Source organism: Camelus ferus, chromosome 8 (genome assembly GCF_009834535.1).
Source record: "Camelus ferus isolate YT-003-E chromosome 8, BCGSAC_Cfer_1.0, whole genome shotgun sequence".
Lineage (NCBI taxonomy): Eukaryota > Metazoa > Chordata > Mammalia > Artiodactyla > Camelidae > Camelus > Camelus ferus.
In genome coordinates this window covers 63,214,492-63,232,808 of record NC_045703.1, presented here as the reverse complement: position 1 = coordinate 63,232,808, position 18,317 = coordinate 63,214,492, and the positions used below count along the sequence as shown (strand labels likewise).

Genomic DNA, 18,317 nt, shown 5'->3' with positions numbered 1-18,317 from the left:
GTGGACATCCAAGCTCCATCTCCACCCCCTACACATAGCCACACTTTAGGACCAGGGAGGGCACATTGGCAGTCTGTCTACACTTGGGAAGATGGACTTGAAGAAGAGCTTGCGTGGCACTGACTGCAGACTTGGGTCTACTTGGGCTGTCTTATTTTCCTAAACTAAGGGTGGCCATAACAAAGGACCACAACTAGGGGACTTAAAGAACACAGATTTACTGCCTCATGGCTCTGGAGGCTGGAAGTCCAAGTCAAGATTCTGGCAGAGTTACTTCCTTCTGAGGGCTGGGGGGCCTCTCCTCTTGGCCTGTGGATGGCCGTCTCCTCCTTGGTGTCTTCACATCATCTTCCCTCTCCATGTGTTTGCTTCTGTGCTCAAATTTCCCTTTTTTCTAAGGACACCAGTCATATCAGGGAAGGGGCCACTGCAATGACCCATTTTAACTTATCTATATAAAGACCCAATCTCCAAAGAGGATCACATTCTGAGATACTGGGGGTTAGGACTCCAATAGCTTTTTAGGGGAGGGACACAGTTTCACCCCTACCAGGCAGGAATTCTGGGATTCCATGGGTTCCAGGTGGCCATGTCCTCCTGGCTCCATAGCTGCCTTCCCCTAGAGGGAAGGCCGTGCCAGGGGCAGGGCACAGGGCCCCAGTTGGTAGTGTGCCTGTTAGCGATGTACTCTGTAACGTAGCATGTATAATTATAAACTGCACCGAACTCTGCCCCACCCTTTCCTCCAGTCTTTGCCATTTCAGAGCAAACTGGATCTTCAGCAAACTGGATCTTCGACCTCCTGCCAGCATCTGCATCTCTTTGCCTGAGGGTTTTCTCCGGCCAAAGAAGCCGGCTCTGAGCCAGGGAATGAGCACTCCCCTGGGAACAGCCCTCAGCCCATGAGTGAGGATGGCTGGGACATAGATGCCTTAGCTCCCTGGCTCCTTGGGAGGGATACTTCTGAGAAAAGGGTCAATAAGTGGGTCAATGTCAAAGATTTCCCCCCTAATTATAAAATTTCATTGAAAGATATTTGTTTAATGTGAAAAAATTAACATTGAATTGTCACATAGATACTTTTTTTGTGTGTGTGTGTGTATTTTGTTTATTGTCTGTTTCCTCCATATTAAAAAGCAAACTCTGAGAAGACAGGGATTGTGTTCTGTTTGGTTGACCGCTGAATGCCCAGGCCAGCACAGGACCTGGCATGTGAGCGGGTGAGCAATTCTGCCTGCGGATGTGAATAAGAGGTGAGAATGGCCGCCCTCCTGGGGCGGGGAGGATGGTGAGGAGGCAAAGTTCAGATTACTCATGATGCTGCATTTTATCATCTTACTGTTTTTTTTTTTTCTTGAGTTATAGTCAGTTTACAGTGTGTCAATATCCAGTGTAGAGCACAGTTTTTCAGTTATACATGAATATATATATATTCATTGTTGCATTCTTTTTTGCTGTGAGCTATCACAGCATCTTATTCTGTTTTTACCATGATTTCCCTTCCTCCTAATATTATGATTATTTGAGAGCTGTTTCCACCAGGCTCACGATATTTATCAGTATTTACATTTCCAAAATAACTGACCAAAGGAGAAATGTGGTTGTTGCCTGACTGGACCCATCATAACAACCCCTCTGGCTACATGCACACCACTCAGCCCCCTCCTGGCTCTCTCTTCTTCCAAACATAAGATCATACACAATTTTAATTCTTTCCCCTGGCACCAATAATTCATAAAGAATCAATTGTCACTTTTCTACTAAATGTGGAATTCTGTTCTTTAGTCAGTTTTTATGGAACTAATTTACATGTGCACTATTATTTTTCTCTGTTCTCTTTTTCTCTTTTTATTTTCTAAGATCGTTTTCTTCAAGACATATCAGGCAATTTGGTTTTAGCATGGGCCATACAAGACTTTTTTCCTTCTGAAATGTTTATTTTTGATTTCACTGAACTTCCACAGTTTCCATTTCTATGACACAATTCAGCCAGGAAACTGAATTAATGTATAATTTCCCCAGCTGCCTAACATAGTACTAGTGTGATGATCTTGTTTATTATGTAACTTTTTTTGAGTGTTAGAAAAGATTATCTTATTTATTAAAAATCTTGTTTCATTTACATCACCTAGAACAGTAGGGGCTGGTGGTAGACACTTAACTCCTTGTTGGATTGATAACAAGATAATCACAGACTTTTTAAAGTTGTCTTAGACCTGAATAGTAAAATACAGCATAGTCATTTACTAATTTCTTTATGTCCAGGGAATACAAAGAAAGTAAAATGACACAGTGACCACCATGGAAGAGCACAGAGGAATTGAATAAACCTTGAACAATGAAAAAAAAAAGAGTGAATTTAATAGAGAAGGATTTGGTGGGACATGGGTGGAAAATAGTTAGACTGTCTAGACGGGTCTTTGGATGCAAAAAGGAAAGCTGTTGAAATGGAGAGAACCGACGGACCTATCTGACTCTGCAGTGAACGCAGTACAGCAACAGCTTTGTAAATGTTGAAAATGAACACTGTACTATTTATTTTGGCTCTGAGAAGACCCACCACATTGTACTCATGTGATAGCTCTTCAGCATTTTCAAGTTATCAGTAGAGTTAATCATACGATTTAGAGAACTTTTAGTCCGTTCTCCCACACTAGATTCTGGGGTAGGGTGTGTGTGTGTGTGTGTGTATGTGCGTGTGTATGTGTGTGTGTGTATGTGTGAATGGTTATCATTTTGATTTTTGTTTGTTTTCTCTTGAACTCTCTTCTCATATTTGTTTGTTGGTTAACACTCTGTGGAGAGATTACAGAATTCATCTCCAGTTGAGCCATTTCCTTTTTGTTTTTCCCGATGGGTATTAAGTTGAGCCTTTTCCTTTTGTCAACAAATAGATTTCACAGATATTAAATCTTTGTAATAAAAATTATCTTAACAATAGAAAAGTTATTCCACCTTTACTATAAACACTATTACCATGTAGCCCCTTTGCTGAAGTTTATTCCGTTCACTACTGATGAAATAATCGTTGAAAACATTTTCTTATCCTCCACTCTTTATCCGACAGAGATTGTGACAAATTCATCAAATGATTCATACACTCAAGAAATATTTATTAAGCACCTGCTCTGTGCCACATAATTTTTCCCTGTAAAAGCACAGCACAAAACAGAAATTCTCTGCTTTCAGGCAGCTTATATTTTATTGAGAAGAGTTTGACAGTGGATAAATTAATTATATCTGAGATAGTGATATATATTTATGTGATGGAAATCTTTTTCTTTCTTATTAAGGGATAATTAAATGGGAACGTTTTAGTTTATTTATTTAATTATTTATTTAAATTGAAGTACCGTCAGTTACAATGTGTCAGTTTCTGGTGTACAGCACAATGTCCCAGTTATGCATACACATACATGTATTCATTTTCATATTCTTTTTCATTAAAGGTTATTACAGACATTGGAGATAGTGTCCTGTGCTGCGTGATGGAAATCTTAATGTAGAAATGGTTCAAATAGTCTATCTTGGTTATTTCCTGCTGCAGAACTTAACCCCAAATTTAGCCACTAAATAGATGCCTATTATCTCGCCCACTTCCCTTGATTCAGGGCTCCAGAATCAGCTTAGCTAACGGTTCATCTCAGGGTCTCTCATGAGGTCGCAGTCAGGACGTTGGCCAAGGCTGCGGTTATCTGAAGGCTGACCGATGTCAGAGGCTTCCTTCCAGGGCAGCTGAGTGCCCTGGCTGGCAGCTTAGTGCTGGTCTTTGGCAGGAGGCCTTCATTCCTCGCCACGTGGACCCCTCTGCACGGCTGCTTGGGAGGAGGTTCTCACAACCTGGAGGCTGGGTTCTGCCTCAGAGGGTAAGAGACAGGAGCCACCTGTCCTGTAAGCTGTGGTCTCAAAATCACCTGTCTTCTCCTCTGCTGTATTTTGTTGGAAGAGAGTCATCACTTGCTATGTCTTACTTTATAGCTGTTGGGTTTTTTTTTTTTTTAATTGTTTATTCTTACTACTTCTGGACTAAGAATTGTTAAAAATTTAGGTTTCTTCAGCTCTATACTTACTGTTTTGGTTGCGTTGCTATGGTGCCATCAGCACTGTTTAAGGTTCCACTGATGAAAACATTTAAGTTTTTTTTTCATGTCTGGGTTTACTTGATGAATTTAAGATGACTCACATTACTTCACATATCTATTGAGCATGATTTGTCTAGACGACCTGGAGACTGGAATTACATGGCCCAGGGGTAAAATAAAACCCACTCTGGGTCTCAAGGAAGAGTTCCTTTTGGTGGGGCATCTGTAGTGGACAGAAACGTAGCTCTGGTGGGGAACCCACCTAGGCCTGTCTGCACATAAATGCTATAAGCTGGGATGACAACTGAAAATTGTGCTCAGCGACACTTTAGCTAAGAAAATTGATGAGAGATTGTGCATGGTTGTTCGGAGGCTATAAACAACACACAGAGAAATGTGGGTGAAGGGGTAATTCTCTGGCTACTTGGCTATAATATTTGTCTATTTGACTGGACCAGATGAGAGGTTCCCCTTTGTGATGACCGTTCCAGGGCCTGTCCCTTAATGACTGAGATGGGACATTTGGAATTCATCAGGCTGCGGTTTTCTCCATGACTGGCCTTCCCCTTTGGGCAGTCTTCCAGGGGAAGCCTTTAGCGAGTCTTTAAAACTGGCAGCTCCACTGGAGACTGACAGTGAGTTAGCCTTTGGACCTTTAAAGATAAAGGACTCTTGTCAACTGTATAACGCCTCCTTTTCTCAGAAGGGAAGAATGCTTTTAAGTTTCTTAGTGGATTAATTAGTAACTGAAGACAGCACCATTCTTTGAATTCTTCCCACTTTTACAACACATAGCTGCAGAAACAAGGGCTAGCAGATGGAAAAATAAGAAAAAAAAAGTCTAAAAGATAATCAGTCAAATTTCAGACCTTGTCATTTATGTGGCAATTTCATCCCTGCTCCTGGATCCTGACCTCAACAGAAGAAGCTGTCGATGGAGTCAGGTGTTAAAGAGGAAATGGGGGAGGAGGGGGGGGTACTTTGTCTCCCCCTCCATGGGTGGGAGTTTAGCATCTCGAATAGCTGAGACATCTCTAGTTGTACAGAGACACAGACTGAGAAGGATGGCAGCTGGGAAAGACATCCTGTTCCACACAGTGGGTGCGAAATGAGGAATGAAAAATACCCCCCAGCTGCTGATTAAAGCCATATTTGGATCCAGGAATCCTTTTGGGTAGGAGGAGGCAATCCTCAGATGTATTTATGTTGATTTTTAAACAACGTTAAGCGGTGTTGCAGTGGTTACATTTATGAGGACACAGAGTGAGGAGACACTTTGTAGATGGTTTGCTTCTGACCCCAGAGAGATGACAGATGATTCGGTGAGTCATTACTGGTTAAAGGGTTGTGGTCAGAGCTAGTTCTAGAACCTTCCAGTACAATTTTTTTTTCTGGAAAAACCAAACCACTGATTTTGGATTTTTACTTTGTAAAATAATAATTTAATTAGAGGTCATCTTGTGGATATGTTTTCATTTGAGAAGTGGGGAAAATAGCTACAGAACTAAATAGAATATGAATTGTAAAAAAAAATCCATTGAAATTATAATTCAGAAAACGTTGCTTGTGAGATCTCGTGGGCTGGAGGTAAGACAGCAGTTCAGTTCCTAATCGAAATTGGGGCCCCTGCCTTCACACCAGGTGATATTCTTTCCTGGGGATCCAGAACCTCAAGGAGGAGCCAGAGTTGGCATCTGAAGACTAGCAATACTAATAAACACTTCTCTGTACATTTAATGTTTATATTTATTGTATTTGGATACTGACAGAAGTGAAACCCTCAGTTTAACAACCAAAGTATGATTTGCTATCATTATGTTATTGATAACTTCTGACAAATTGCAAAACTTTGTTCTGACAAATTGCATATCTCCAGTCTGTGTTAAAGTCTATAGACAATATACAGAATCCTGAATCTCCTCCTTCTTCTCCCTTTATCACTTGGCCACGTCCTGTTTCCTATGCTGGTGTCAGCAAGTGAGTTTATACAACCGTGGTGAGCCCTGCGGACTCACAGTGGACAGGAAGGTGGGGGTCAGGTCCCTCGTGCAAACCGCCTTCCCCCTCATCTGCCCTCAACAACTTGCCATTCTCATTAGAAAAGAGAATTTTGAAGCTTGAAGGATCCTTAAAGTTCCTTTAAACTGAAATCCACAATATATTGGCCCAAAAAGGCTGACTGACTTGAGGTTACAGGGCTGGTTATAGACTGTGCAGAGATTGAGATAACAAGTTAGTTGGGACCTTAAAGAGTTTCACTTCAAAACATGAATTCTCTGAGAAGAGGACCGTCTTAGGCCAGCACCTTAGTAAAGACGAAATTCTTTGACCACAGGACATGGGTACAAAGTGGGAGGAGGTGGCCCTGGAAGAGAAGGTGATACAGAAGGCAGACCTGACCTCCTGGACATGTCGCCTTGGTCCTCGCAGGTGAGGCCAGTGTTGTATTTTTTCTCTGTTCTCATTTCCTGCTCCACCTGGCTGGTCACTTAGTGGGATCCACAGAGGGCATTTTTTGAAGTAGGGCAGAGGTGAGCCTTGCTGGCTTGACTCCCTGGGGTTATGCAGATCCCCAATTTGCTGCAGTCCCCCCAGCACCAAGGGTCTCCTAGGACCCAGGCATCATGAGCTTAACCAGCAGTGGGCTTTCTGTTGACCCCTAAACCGAGGTTCCTCTAGCTCCTGAAATCTCCACCACTCCTACAGTTTTTCCAGGAGAAAAACATGGCAAAAGAATGGCTACAACCCCACTCCTCTGTAACTAAAAGCAGAACTTATATGGTGCTCAAATGGAAAAAGAGATTTGATCTGGGAGCTTTTTTTCTTTCTTCTTTTTTCCTTTTTCCCCAGGGTGGAATGCATACTGTAAAACAATTACCGTAAAACAATGACTAGCACTTGTGAGCTGGTTGTGAGTTTTAACAACCATTTTGCTGACTTTTTGGCAGCAAGTGTGAGTTTTCCTGTTCAATTAGACCTTTGGGAGTGCTCTTAAAATCCTATGGAATCATTTGCCTCCCTCCAGGAAAATACTGATCGGTATTCATCTTCATCCTTTCGCCTTTGATGCTGAAGTAGACCGAAACACTTCCTGCTTTTCTAGTATGTTCTTTTTCTCTCTGCCTTTCCCCCATCCCAAATGATTATAGTATTTCCAAATACAAGGGACTAGTTGTAGAAAATTAAGGAATAGGATCCTGTTACAGGCTCCAGTGTCTAAGGATCCCACATGGGAGGCATAAACTTGCTTTCAGTGAAAATCTGGGTGTGTTGAATGGCAGTGGCTGCAGAACTTAAGTGCCCTTGATAGGTGACAACTAGGGAGAAACCTTCCTCTCCTGTATGCAATTGTAGCTGTGTAATGAAAGGCTATCATCTTTAGACTGAACTCAAAGCTCATCAAAGCTGCTTAATTATAGTCTGGAGCATTTGGTTATGCATTTCTATTTGACCTGAAATGGCATTATAAAATATCTCTGTTATGCCAAAGTCAAATTAGGAAAATACAAAATAGTAAACAACTACTTTTATGTTCTTCTTGTTAACACTTCAGGGAATTTTGTAAAATTGTGGCTTAGTATGTTTATGACCCTCAAATCTGTGTTTTATTTCGAATGTTAAAAGTTTACTAGGTCTATTATGGAGAACAGTATGGAAGTTTCTTGAAAAAATAAAAATAGAGTTACTGTATCATCCAGCAATCCTACCCCCTGGGTATACATCTGGAAAAGGCAAAAACTCTAATTCAAAAAGATACAGGCAGGCCAGTGTTCTTAACAGCACTATATACAATAGCAAAGACATAGAAGCAACCCAAATGTTCATCGACAGGTGAATGGATAAAGATGTGGTATATATACAATGAAATACTACTCAGTCATAACAAAGAATGAAATAATGCCATTTGCAGCAACGTGAATGGACCTAGAGATTGCCATACTAAGTGAAGTAAGTCAGACAAAGACAAATATCATATGATACCACTTATACGTGGAATCTAAAAAATGAGACAAATGAACTTATTTACAAAACAGAAATAGATTCACAGACATAGAAAACTTATGGTTACCAAGGGAGGAAGAGGGGGAGGGATAAATTAGGAGTTTGGGATTAAGATGCACACTGCTGTTACTGAGTCCAAACTCATTCTGCTCTCCGCATGACAGGCCAATAAATCAGGAGATGAGGTGCTGGGGCGAGGAATAGCGACTTTATTCAGAAAGCCGGCAGACCAAGAGGATGGCAGACTAATGTCTTGGAGAACCATCTTACTCAAGTTAGAATTCAGGCTCCTTTTATACTGAAAAGGAAGGGGGTGCTGTTGGTTGTTGCAAAACTTCTTGGTGTAGGAATTCTTTGTTCTTGTAGCTGTCCACATGGGTCAGATCATGTAAACCTCCAACAAAACAAATGTTATTTTCCATTCTGCAACTTGTTATCTTTATATAAGTGCAGAAGTGTTAATATCCTTAAAGGTCAGAGCGTTGAGAATAGGCTCTCCTGTTTACCAGACAGGCTAAAGGCAATATTCTTTTGCAAAATGTGCAGAGGTAGCAAAACTAAGCCTAGAAAACAGGGCACAGGGTTAAAGCCAAAGAAACAGATATAATATGGAGTCAGATTTGTTCTTGTCTATTACACTACTGTGTATGAAATAGATAAACAACAAGTTCTGGGAGCTATATTCAGTATCTTGTAATAGCCTATAAAGGAAAGGAATCTGAAGAAGCAGCTATATATAATATACACATGTGCTTTCAGTTCTTTTTGGACACTCTGCAAGTGAATAGCTGGAAGGAAACGTAGCATCAGTCTGCAGGGGAACATGTAGGATTGATTGTTTCTTGGTCTACAGCTATTTTAACAGTTGCACATCAAGAAGCTTTTTTCTGGGTATGGCCTCATATAACAACTCTTCAAAAATACAAATATAAATACTGAAAAATAGGATTTAATGGTGTCAGTGCTTCTCTTTTGTGAGTTAGAAAATTGTCATCAACTTCTCCAAGTCTGGTTTAAAATAGGTGAGGTTTTTGAACATTTATCCAACTGACATTGATCTCTGAGTTACAGGTAAGGCTCAGTGAAAGAAAGCCAAATGTCAGCTTTCCTATTGTAGGATGACTTAATTAATGTAACTGAATGATCAAAAGAATTCGAATAAGTAGAGCAGATCTTGTGAGACTTAAAACAACCAAAACAAAAAAGTTTGAGAACTTTTCTACCTGAATTATCTGATAAGGAACTTGGCATATTTGGGAAGATAACTACATGACTATGGTGTGAAAAATTCAGACCAAATGGAATTGAATGAAAGACAAGATCACTGGCAGCCTGGATAATTTACCTTTAACAGATGACTTTGCAGTGAGGTAATGACATAGATAAGAATGCTTAATGCAAACCCAGTATGATATTTCCCAGGCAGCATTTTGAAGCATTGTTTGGGGTCTCTCAAGATAAAAGATGACACAAGAGACATACAAGAGACAATTATGTGTGCAGATAATATTAAGTAATTTTCAATGTTCTGAAAAGAGTAAAAAAGCAATGGGGTGGAAAGAATGATAATCAAGAGAAGAATCTTAGATTGTGACATGACGTAGACTATTTGGAGCAGCTCTCTAAATTATCATTTCTTCTTTCATTCTGGGAAACGTTGTCTTGGACTGGGGAAGGAGCCTGGGTGTTTACAGATTAATTTGTTTCAAAGTTTGCTCCTTCTGCGCCTCTTGTGTTTATCAAATAAATTATAGTAATAACCACGAATCTAAAATGCTCCATCCCGAGTTCTCAAAAAATTAATAAAATACAGACTGGCTCAGGCTTAACATGTAAATATCACATCGATCCTTAGAACTCTCTGTCTGGGTCTAGCAGGGTCCTTTCCTTGAAGACTGCAGAAGAAAACCCCCCTCTGAAAATTACATGATCTCTTTGACCTATAAAAGCTACTTGGCATTTGTTTCTAAGTCTTTCTTGTGCCTAGTTTAGTGTCTTACAAGTACTGAATAAGTAGTTCATTGACTGAATAAATGACCTAAATGTGCAGGAGACCCAAAATCAGAAAAAGAAAGGTGCTGAGAAGAGAAATCTAGGGAACCTGGGCTCTACAAATTCAACTCAGTTAGAGAAAGGATTTATTCAGCGCCTGTTCTGTCAGGGGACTGTGGTAAACAGCAAGCTGTAAGTGAGAAATTCTGCTTCTCACGAAGATGGCGTGGCTGCAGTTTGGTAATGCGCACACACACACGCAAGGTAATAGGATAGCTAAGATTACAGCTAGCACAGAAGAAAAATTAGGAAATTTGTAAATAATCCTTTTGTATTCACTTTAATTTCCAAAACTTTTTACCTAAGATTCTGCCTTTATTATATGCCATTAGTGACTTTGGATGTCTTCAAGTTTGCATTTTAGACAGGAAGGCAGGCCTCCCTCAAACTTTCACATGCTAACAGCTATAATTAAGGGAGAAGGCCTTATTTAAATAGTAATTAGCTTTCAGGACTTGAAGTATAAACAGAACGCTAATTCATTTAGATAGTTAATTGGTCATCTGGGTTAGAGATCTTAGCATGGCCTTCCTCTTTAGCGATGATGTATTTGTGTACTGAGTTCAGATAGTGTGTTGACTCAGTGGGATGAAATTTTGCAAACTCCTGTTTGACTCCGAGAATTTTAGCTTTTTATTTGCTGGTAATGACTAATGCAAATGAATTTGAAAACATCGTGAAAACATCAAATGAGAGTCTACGGCAAACTCATTAGCACTTGACTCTTTCTTCATAATTACTGGGACCATCTGGCCCAGTTTATTCCTGTTATTCCAACATAAGTATTGATAGCTCCCCGTTCAGATTCAGGAATATCTTGGTTTGGAAAGAAGTTATGGGGTCACCCTAATCATAATCAGAGATGACACAAAATACAGTGATTGCTGTAACTAACGTTGTGGGCAAGATTGGTTACATTTTCCAGTGACTCCAGTGACAAATGCTAAATCCTCCCTGCTTCCCACAATACAGAAAAGATGGTTAATTGATGTTATTAAGCTTAAAAAGTCATCTTTTGTTTTTTTTTTTTTTTTTGGACAGCTACTCCATCTGGAATTTTGTCCTTGCCTTTACCAAGTTTCCTAGTCTATCAATAACTCTTACTCAAAAAACAACCAAAAAAAAAAAAAAAACCCATTGTATTTGATGACTGCATATCTCTCTGTGTTGTGGCTCCTCTGTCCTGTGGATAAGTTGCATGGAAGGTGGGTTTGTTGTTTCACTTGTTAAAATGTTTCTTCTTATGTACTCCAGCTCATCATATTATACAGCAGATGCCTAGGCCTTCTGCTATCATTCTTCCAACATGTGCATCCAAATGGACCTGCATAAACACTACACATCACACTAAGTCATGAATGCAGTGGCTGGCACACAGAGGGCATTCACACATCCATGTTGCACAAATAAATACCAACCATACCTTTGACTCCGTGCTGAGTGTTACCAGCTAGGTGGTAGGAAGAGGGAGAGGAGAAAAAGCCCTAAATAATCTCAGGTAAATTCTGCCCTCAAAGGGTTACCAGTCTCCAAGGGGAAGATGTAAATAAAGAACCCAGTTGAAGCTAAAAATCTCTAAGTGCCAAAAGAATCTCTGTGAGTAGGAGGCAGAGCTCCCTGGAGCTGGAGAGGGAGTGCAGTGGGGCTCCAGAGAAGAGAGGTGGATATTAAAATTTAGGATTTCCTCCCAGTTCAGGGTTAACTCTGGCTCCAGACTGAGCTCCTATAAGTAAAAAGGCCCTTCTCCTATCAGGCACTGAAACTGTGCACACGCTGTTTTTTCGTTGTTGTTGTTCTTTTTTGGGCTGGCTGACAACTTTCCCTTCACGATTGATGACTAATCCGAATGAGCATTAGCTCACTTTGCAAATGTGAGTATTACAATACAGCAATATAGAACGCTAAAAGCCACCAATTTATTATGATTCATTTTAGTTGCGAAGTGGAAAGACTGCAGCAGCATTATAAGGGAAGTGAGTTAAATTGTCACAATGTCATCCAAAATATAAATAAAGCATAATAATTTTCCCTTAAGAAACTGAAAATGAGGAGGGCTTGATCGCAGAGCAATACTGATACAAAGCACTTAAAATGAACAGAACATGCAGATCTTACTTGATTTTTGATTTTATTATTATTATTAGTTTTTAGCGTATTGTTGCTCACAGCGGGACAGACTGTTCTACTACCGACAGGACCCGGGCCTCACCGAAGCCAAGCGGCCCTCCAGGATGCACGCACGATCTACAGCCCGCCTCCTGGAAAGGAAAGCAGGGCCAGGGCCGCTCCGGGTGTGTGGAGAAGGGCTTAGAGAGGGAAAGTAACCCGAGCCGGCAGTTTGGGGCGGCCCCGCCCCCTCCCACGAGTTTCGCTGGGCGCCCGGCCCCGCCCCCTCTTTTATTCCGGGCGCGCGGACCGGAGCTGAAACTTTGTAACCCGAGCCCGCTGGCTCCGCGCTCCTCCCCGCTCCGGTGCGGCCCGCCAGGGAGGCGCAGGAGGTGGGACCTGCGGGCGGGAAGGCTGGGGACGCCGGCGCACGCGGATCGGGGATCCGGTAGAGCTCGCCACCCGTAGGAGGAGCTGGAGGGGGAGAGGAGCGCGCGGCCGGAGAACCGGAGGCGGCGGTCCCGGCCGTAGGCACAGCGGGGAGACGGGGAGCAGCCAGGCCGGGAGGGCCCCGCTAGGAGCCGAGGCCGGAGGTCTGGGCTCACGGCCCCGCGTCCCCGCAGCTGCTGTCGCCCAGGAGCAGCAGCTGTGCCCAGGGTCCCTGCAGCGGCGAGTGGAGGGGGAGGAGCGGCAGCTAGACGGTGGCAGCTGGAGGAGGAGCCGCGCGGCTGTCCGGTGCTCCGGGGAGAGGGCGCGCTGCCCTGGCTGAGCCGCGCTGGGATGTCCCGCTGACCGCGGCCATGCAGCCTTGACCGGGCACTCGGGCGCGGGGACCAGCCGCGGCGCGCGCCCTCCCGGGAAGGGGCAGCGGGCGCGGGCAGCAGGACTTCACCGCCGACTTCAGCCCCGCTGAGTGCCCTGCCGTCCACCATGGAACCCGTGACCAAGTGGAGCCCCAAACAAGTGGTGGACTGGACTAAAGGTGAGCGGGCCTGGTGGGGGTGGCAGGGTGGGCAGGCGTCTCCAGCGCCGGGGATCAGGCGGGCGAGGAGCTGGGGTGGGGGTGCTCAGCCCCTCCTGCAGGCGAGGAGCAGGGAGAGCGCAGCGCTGTGACCGTGCAAACTTCTTCAGAGTGGCCTGTGCGCCCCTCGCTCTTGTGCCTGCTTTCGGGGGTGCGGGTTGTGGCAAGCTGAAGGGAGCCCTATCTTTAAACTAGGAGGGCAGGGGTGGCGTCCGAATGGAGGGTGAAGGTTGAGGGTGCGGATCTCAGGCGGCGGGCGCCTCCCGGCCCGGCCTGGGTGCGGTGCCGGGCGCCCCGGCTGTGCATCCCGGAGCGCAGAGGCACAAGGCGCCTTTGTGTGGGTGACTCCCCTCAGACCTCGTAAACGCCGCCCGCCCAGAGCAGTTCGCCGGCGTGACGGGGCGGTTGGACAGGTAAAGGGAGACTCCGGCGGCTCGGCCAGCCTCTCTGTTTTTGTTGGAGAAGGAGAGCGGGCGGCGCGGGAGCCAACACGGAGGCATTCGCGCCGGCGTGAAGCCTTGAGCCAGACTCCCCGGGACTCGGCGACTTTTGCTCCGGGACGGCGCCAGTACCCCCGGTGGCGCTGCATTTTTAGGCTGCACTGGGATTTAAACCCTGGGAAGAAGTCTAACTGTTTTGAACCTGAGTTAAACTGTCGTTTGGGATAAGGAACAGCAGTGGGCTGGAGATGCAGGGGGGCGGTGCAGCAGGGCTGGAAGCTTGAACTCCGAGCTGTCACACTGACTTTTCAGTACCTCCCAAGATTTCGAGGGAAAGGTGATAGAGGTTCTCAAGCTTTGTACTTTTTCAAGAGAACACGTCCACCAAGAACAAGCAATTTTTCTCGGGCTCCGCATCCCCTCCCAGCTCAGCATCTCTCTGTTTAAAGTTACTGTTATTTTTTTTTCTTTCTTCTATCAGCTCTTCCAGGTGACCAATAGTGTCCTTTCTCAATAATAATAACTAGAATTGTATAGCGCTTTAGAGTTTGCTAAGAGCTCTCTCTCTGTTACTGTCCTTGGTCATCAGTAAGCCTGAGAGGTAGGTAACGCTAGTAAGATCAGGTCATCTTTCTAACTGTCTCACCCGTGGCTGTGGCATCACCGGTCATCTCTGCATCTCATTTCTCACGCCAGCCTAGCAGACACAGACCTCGTGGAATATGGGATGTGCTCGATGTGTGGGATGTGTGGGGTGTGTGGGGTGTGTCAGTGGGGTATGTCTCATCATTTCCTGCTCCTCTGGGATAAGGGACAGCAGATACTCTCCTGAGAAGAGGTTTGTCCAGAGACCACAATCTCTGGGGCTTTTAAAACGAAGATGAAAACACCAAATACTTATACATTGGGTGAAGTGTAAATAGCAGTGGTAGTGCTTGATACAAAACATTAACTTAACAGCTGTAAAGACCCAGATCCTCCTTTGCAAAGGGATGTGTTCCCCCATTCAAGATACTACCAGGTTCCCCATCTAGCAACTTGCCCAGCTGGAGTTGGTTGATCTGTTTTACTGTGTGTCCATCATAGAGGCAGCTAGGAAACTGATGACTTCAGCAGTTTTTGATCTTGAGAACCACTCTGTCCAGTGTGCTAGCCAGTAGTCACAATGTGGCTGTTAGGCCCTTGAAATGTGGCTGGTCAGAATTGCCATGTACTGTAAGTATAATATATACATGTGTGTGAAGACTTGTGAAAAACAGCTATGACCTCATTACTAGTTTTCTATACTTACTACACATTGAAATGATAGTATTTTGACATGTTGGGTTAAATAAAGTTTATTGCTGAAATGAACTTCACCTTTATTTTTACCTTCTGAAATGTGACTCCTAAAATTTTTTAAATTATGCAGGTGGCTCACTTTTGGGGCTTACATTGTATTTGTACTGGACAGTCCTGCTCCTGAATAACAGAAAGGGGTTACAGCTTATCACTCTTTGGTTTTCCTGAGTCGCTGCCAGCCTACTTGATAATGTACAACCAGAAAAAACGGTAACAGGCACACAGAAAGATTATGGAGTGAGATCTTCACACCCTCAAGATGTGTGTCTTTTTTTTGGTCCCTCTTGGGATCGGGAGAGAAGTGTAAATTCACATCCTGTTATGTTTGTGTTTGTTTAGCATTTAAAAGGCAGGGCAGGTGAAAATGTTTTTGGTATCCAGTTGCCTTGACGTTACAACTTAGTTGAGACTGCTTTCATCCAGGGAAAGTTTCCAACTGACCTGAAAGAACAATTATGGGGTGGTTTGGTATCTGGGTGTCCGGAGCACTGGATACTGATTAAGTTACATACTTGTGGCTGGTACGTGGCAACTTTATACAGAATGCTTGTGCCCTTTTGGACCCTTAAGCACAGCCTCATATAATGACCTGGATACTTTCTGTGTTAGAATCTAGAAAAGATAGAAGGAGCAAGTGTGTGGCTAACTCTTAGACAAGAGGCTACAGTCTCCCCAATGACGTAACACATTACTTGAATGTTTCTCATTGTAGTGATGTGAAAGTATGACTTTTTAGTGAACTACTGACTTACGCAAACTTGTTTGCTTGTAGGCCTATTTTCAGCTGGCTTTGCTAACCTCACTACGCAACCCCCTTTTAATAAATACATCCTACTGATAAGTGGCTCTTGGTGTAGACTTTGCCACTCTTGGTACTGCATGAGGGTGGTGTTATGGGGATGATGAGCCCTGGAGAAAGCCTTAGGTTTAAAACTATCTATGTCTGGCTACAATCTACAGCTTGCTCTCGTGTTGATGTCATTAGGCAGATGCATCCATTAGGAAAAAGTTGATGTCTGCAGAATGAAGTAGTTCATCAGGCTCTTATTATTATTATATTATTGTTGTAATTTTATTTGTACTAATCTTTAGCTCTCCCATCACCAGTGTTATCACACATATGAGTAGATCCTCAGTGAATGCTAAGCACAGGTCTAAACATTGCACAAGTGTTAGCCCACTTAATATGCTTAACCAATCGTTGACGTAGCAACTATTACTTCCATTTTGCAGTTGAGGAAACTGAGGCACAGGAGGGTTAAGTACCTTGACCAGTGTCACACAGCTGGGAAGTGACAGAGCAGCGTTTGACCCCAGTTTGGCTTTATTTCCTTCCATCCTCTCAGGAGGTCACCCCTAGAGGACTCGCAGTCGACCCCGCATTGGTGAATAGCCCTTCAGGGTCCCCATGACGTGGGTTGTATATCATGTGTTAGGGGAGGCGAGCCGTCCGCTCCATGTGTGTCTTAGTCTCCCTACTCGGTATTATGTCAGGGAAGTTATTTGTTTATCAGATTAATTCATGGTTCTTGGCACTTTGCCTTTCAGATGATTTGGTAAAAGCTTTTGCAAAACAAATGATCTTTTACAACGTGTGTCAAGAGTAGGGTCAGTAACAGAAAACCCAGCTTTTGGTGGGTTAACCAAACGGGAATTTTGATTTTTTCCTTGTAAAAGAAGCCCAGAGGTAGGGCACTCAGGACTTTGTGGAGGCTCTGTGGTGCTGTCAGGACCCCAGGCTCCTCTGCCATCCTGTCCAGCCATTCTTAGCCTGCGGTGTTCGTCTTCATACCAAATACCTCGATGCGAGACAGCTGCTCCACCTCCAGGGTGACGTTCCTGTTCCAGGCAGGAGAAAGGAGACCCAGAGACGACAAACGCCTGATGGGCACCAGGGCTTCCCCTTCCAAGAGCTCTCCTGGAGGCTCCATCCGAGCCTGGGCTTACGTCTTAGTTGCCACAACTGTCATGTGACCCCCTCATACTACAACGAAGGTTGGTCACTGTAGGTTTTTTTTTTTTTAAGTTGGGTACATTGTGGTCCTGAAAAAAATGAATTTATTCAGTAAGGAAAAGGGGAGAATAGATATTTGTAGGCAGCCAGCAGTCTCTGACACACAGTAATTTACACGCACTGATATTCATAGATCAATTCTCAAAGTAGGACACGTGACATGTTTTCCGCTTCCGTCAAGCCCATGGGTCTGCCCTGTTTTAGAAATAATGTTGTATGTTCATTCCTGTTAAGTTTTCTCAGGTCAAAACCTTAGCTCATCTGAGGTCTTTGTCTCTAAGTTTGATTTAAAAATTAGATGTTGCATTGTAAAACATAGCTTCCCAAGTTGTGTTTCTTTCAGGCCATTGGGGGTGTGTCTTCAACAAGGTGGAAGGGCTTGGGTTTGTCCCAGCTGTGCCGTCCGCCCAGCCCTTGGTCACTGATCGGTCTGGAATGGGCAGGCTGGCAGTAAGCGTGTTGTTGAGCGAGCGTGTTGATAAAACCAGCTGTAGCCCCCGAACAGAAGTCAGCTGGCCTGTTGCTGGCGCCACCAGGGTGGGTAACATTTCCCCATCACCTTGTTTGAGGTCTGAGCCCGGGAGAGTCAGGGCATCTGTCCATTCTCTGTAACCTGGCCGAGGGCACTGCTCCTTCTCTGTAACCTCTGTTATGTGTGGCAGGCTGGCAGTTTTAAAGTGCCTCACTGTTTGGTCCTGGAGAGGCTGGAGCTCCCATGTTAACTGCAGAGGTCTGGTTCGTAGCTCATCAACTAAGTCAATTCCTGCCTCACTCTGCTGGCCCTTCCTGCCGCCATCCGTACATCCTTTTTGTAGTCCTGATTTCAGCCAGGTTATACTTTGGCCACCATGGTTGCTGAAAAAGGAAGGTCCTTTCTTTTGACAGTTGTAGGTCCATCATTTGGCCATAGTTCAAGAATTCTTTTCTTTTTTTTAATATGCTTTTTTTTTTCTTTTGAAGTATAGTTGATTTACATGTTGTGTTCATTTCTGGTGTACAGCACAGTGTTCAGTTATACACGTATATATATATTCTTTTTCATTGTAGGTTATTACAAGCTATTGAATATGCTTCCCTGTGTTGTACAGTAGGACCTTGTTGATCTGTTCTGTATGTAGTAGTTTATATCTGCTGATCCCAAACTCCTGATTTATTACACCCGCCCCCAAGAACTCTTTTCTTTATTCCACTCTCTGCTGGGTCTGTTCTGTCTCCTGAACTTCTAGCTGTAGAGTTTTCCTACTCATAATAATAGAAAA

General features: G+C 43.8%; 1 protein-coding gene across 3 annotated transcripts in view; it reads left to right on the top strand.

Moving 5' to 3' along the window:
• The first annotated feature begins 12,577 nt into the window (after positions 1–12,577).
• CNKSR3 (CNKSR family member 3) overlaps positions 12,578–18,317 on the top strand; it is an 89,357-nt gene continuing 83,617 nt past the window's right edge. For all 3 annotated transcript variants that reach the window (XM_032485218.1, XM_032485215.1, XM_032485216.1), the window contains exon 1: positions 12,578–13,224. In XM_032485218.1, coding sequence (XP_032341109.1) covers positions 13,173–13,224 — 52 coding nt within the window. In that variant the 5' untranslated portion in view covers positions 12,578–13,172. The remainder of the gene's footprint in view (positions 13,225–18,317) is intronic.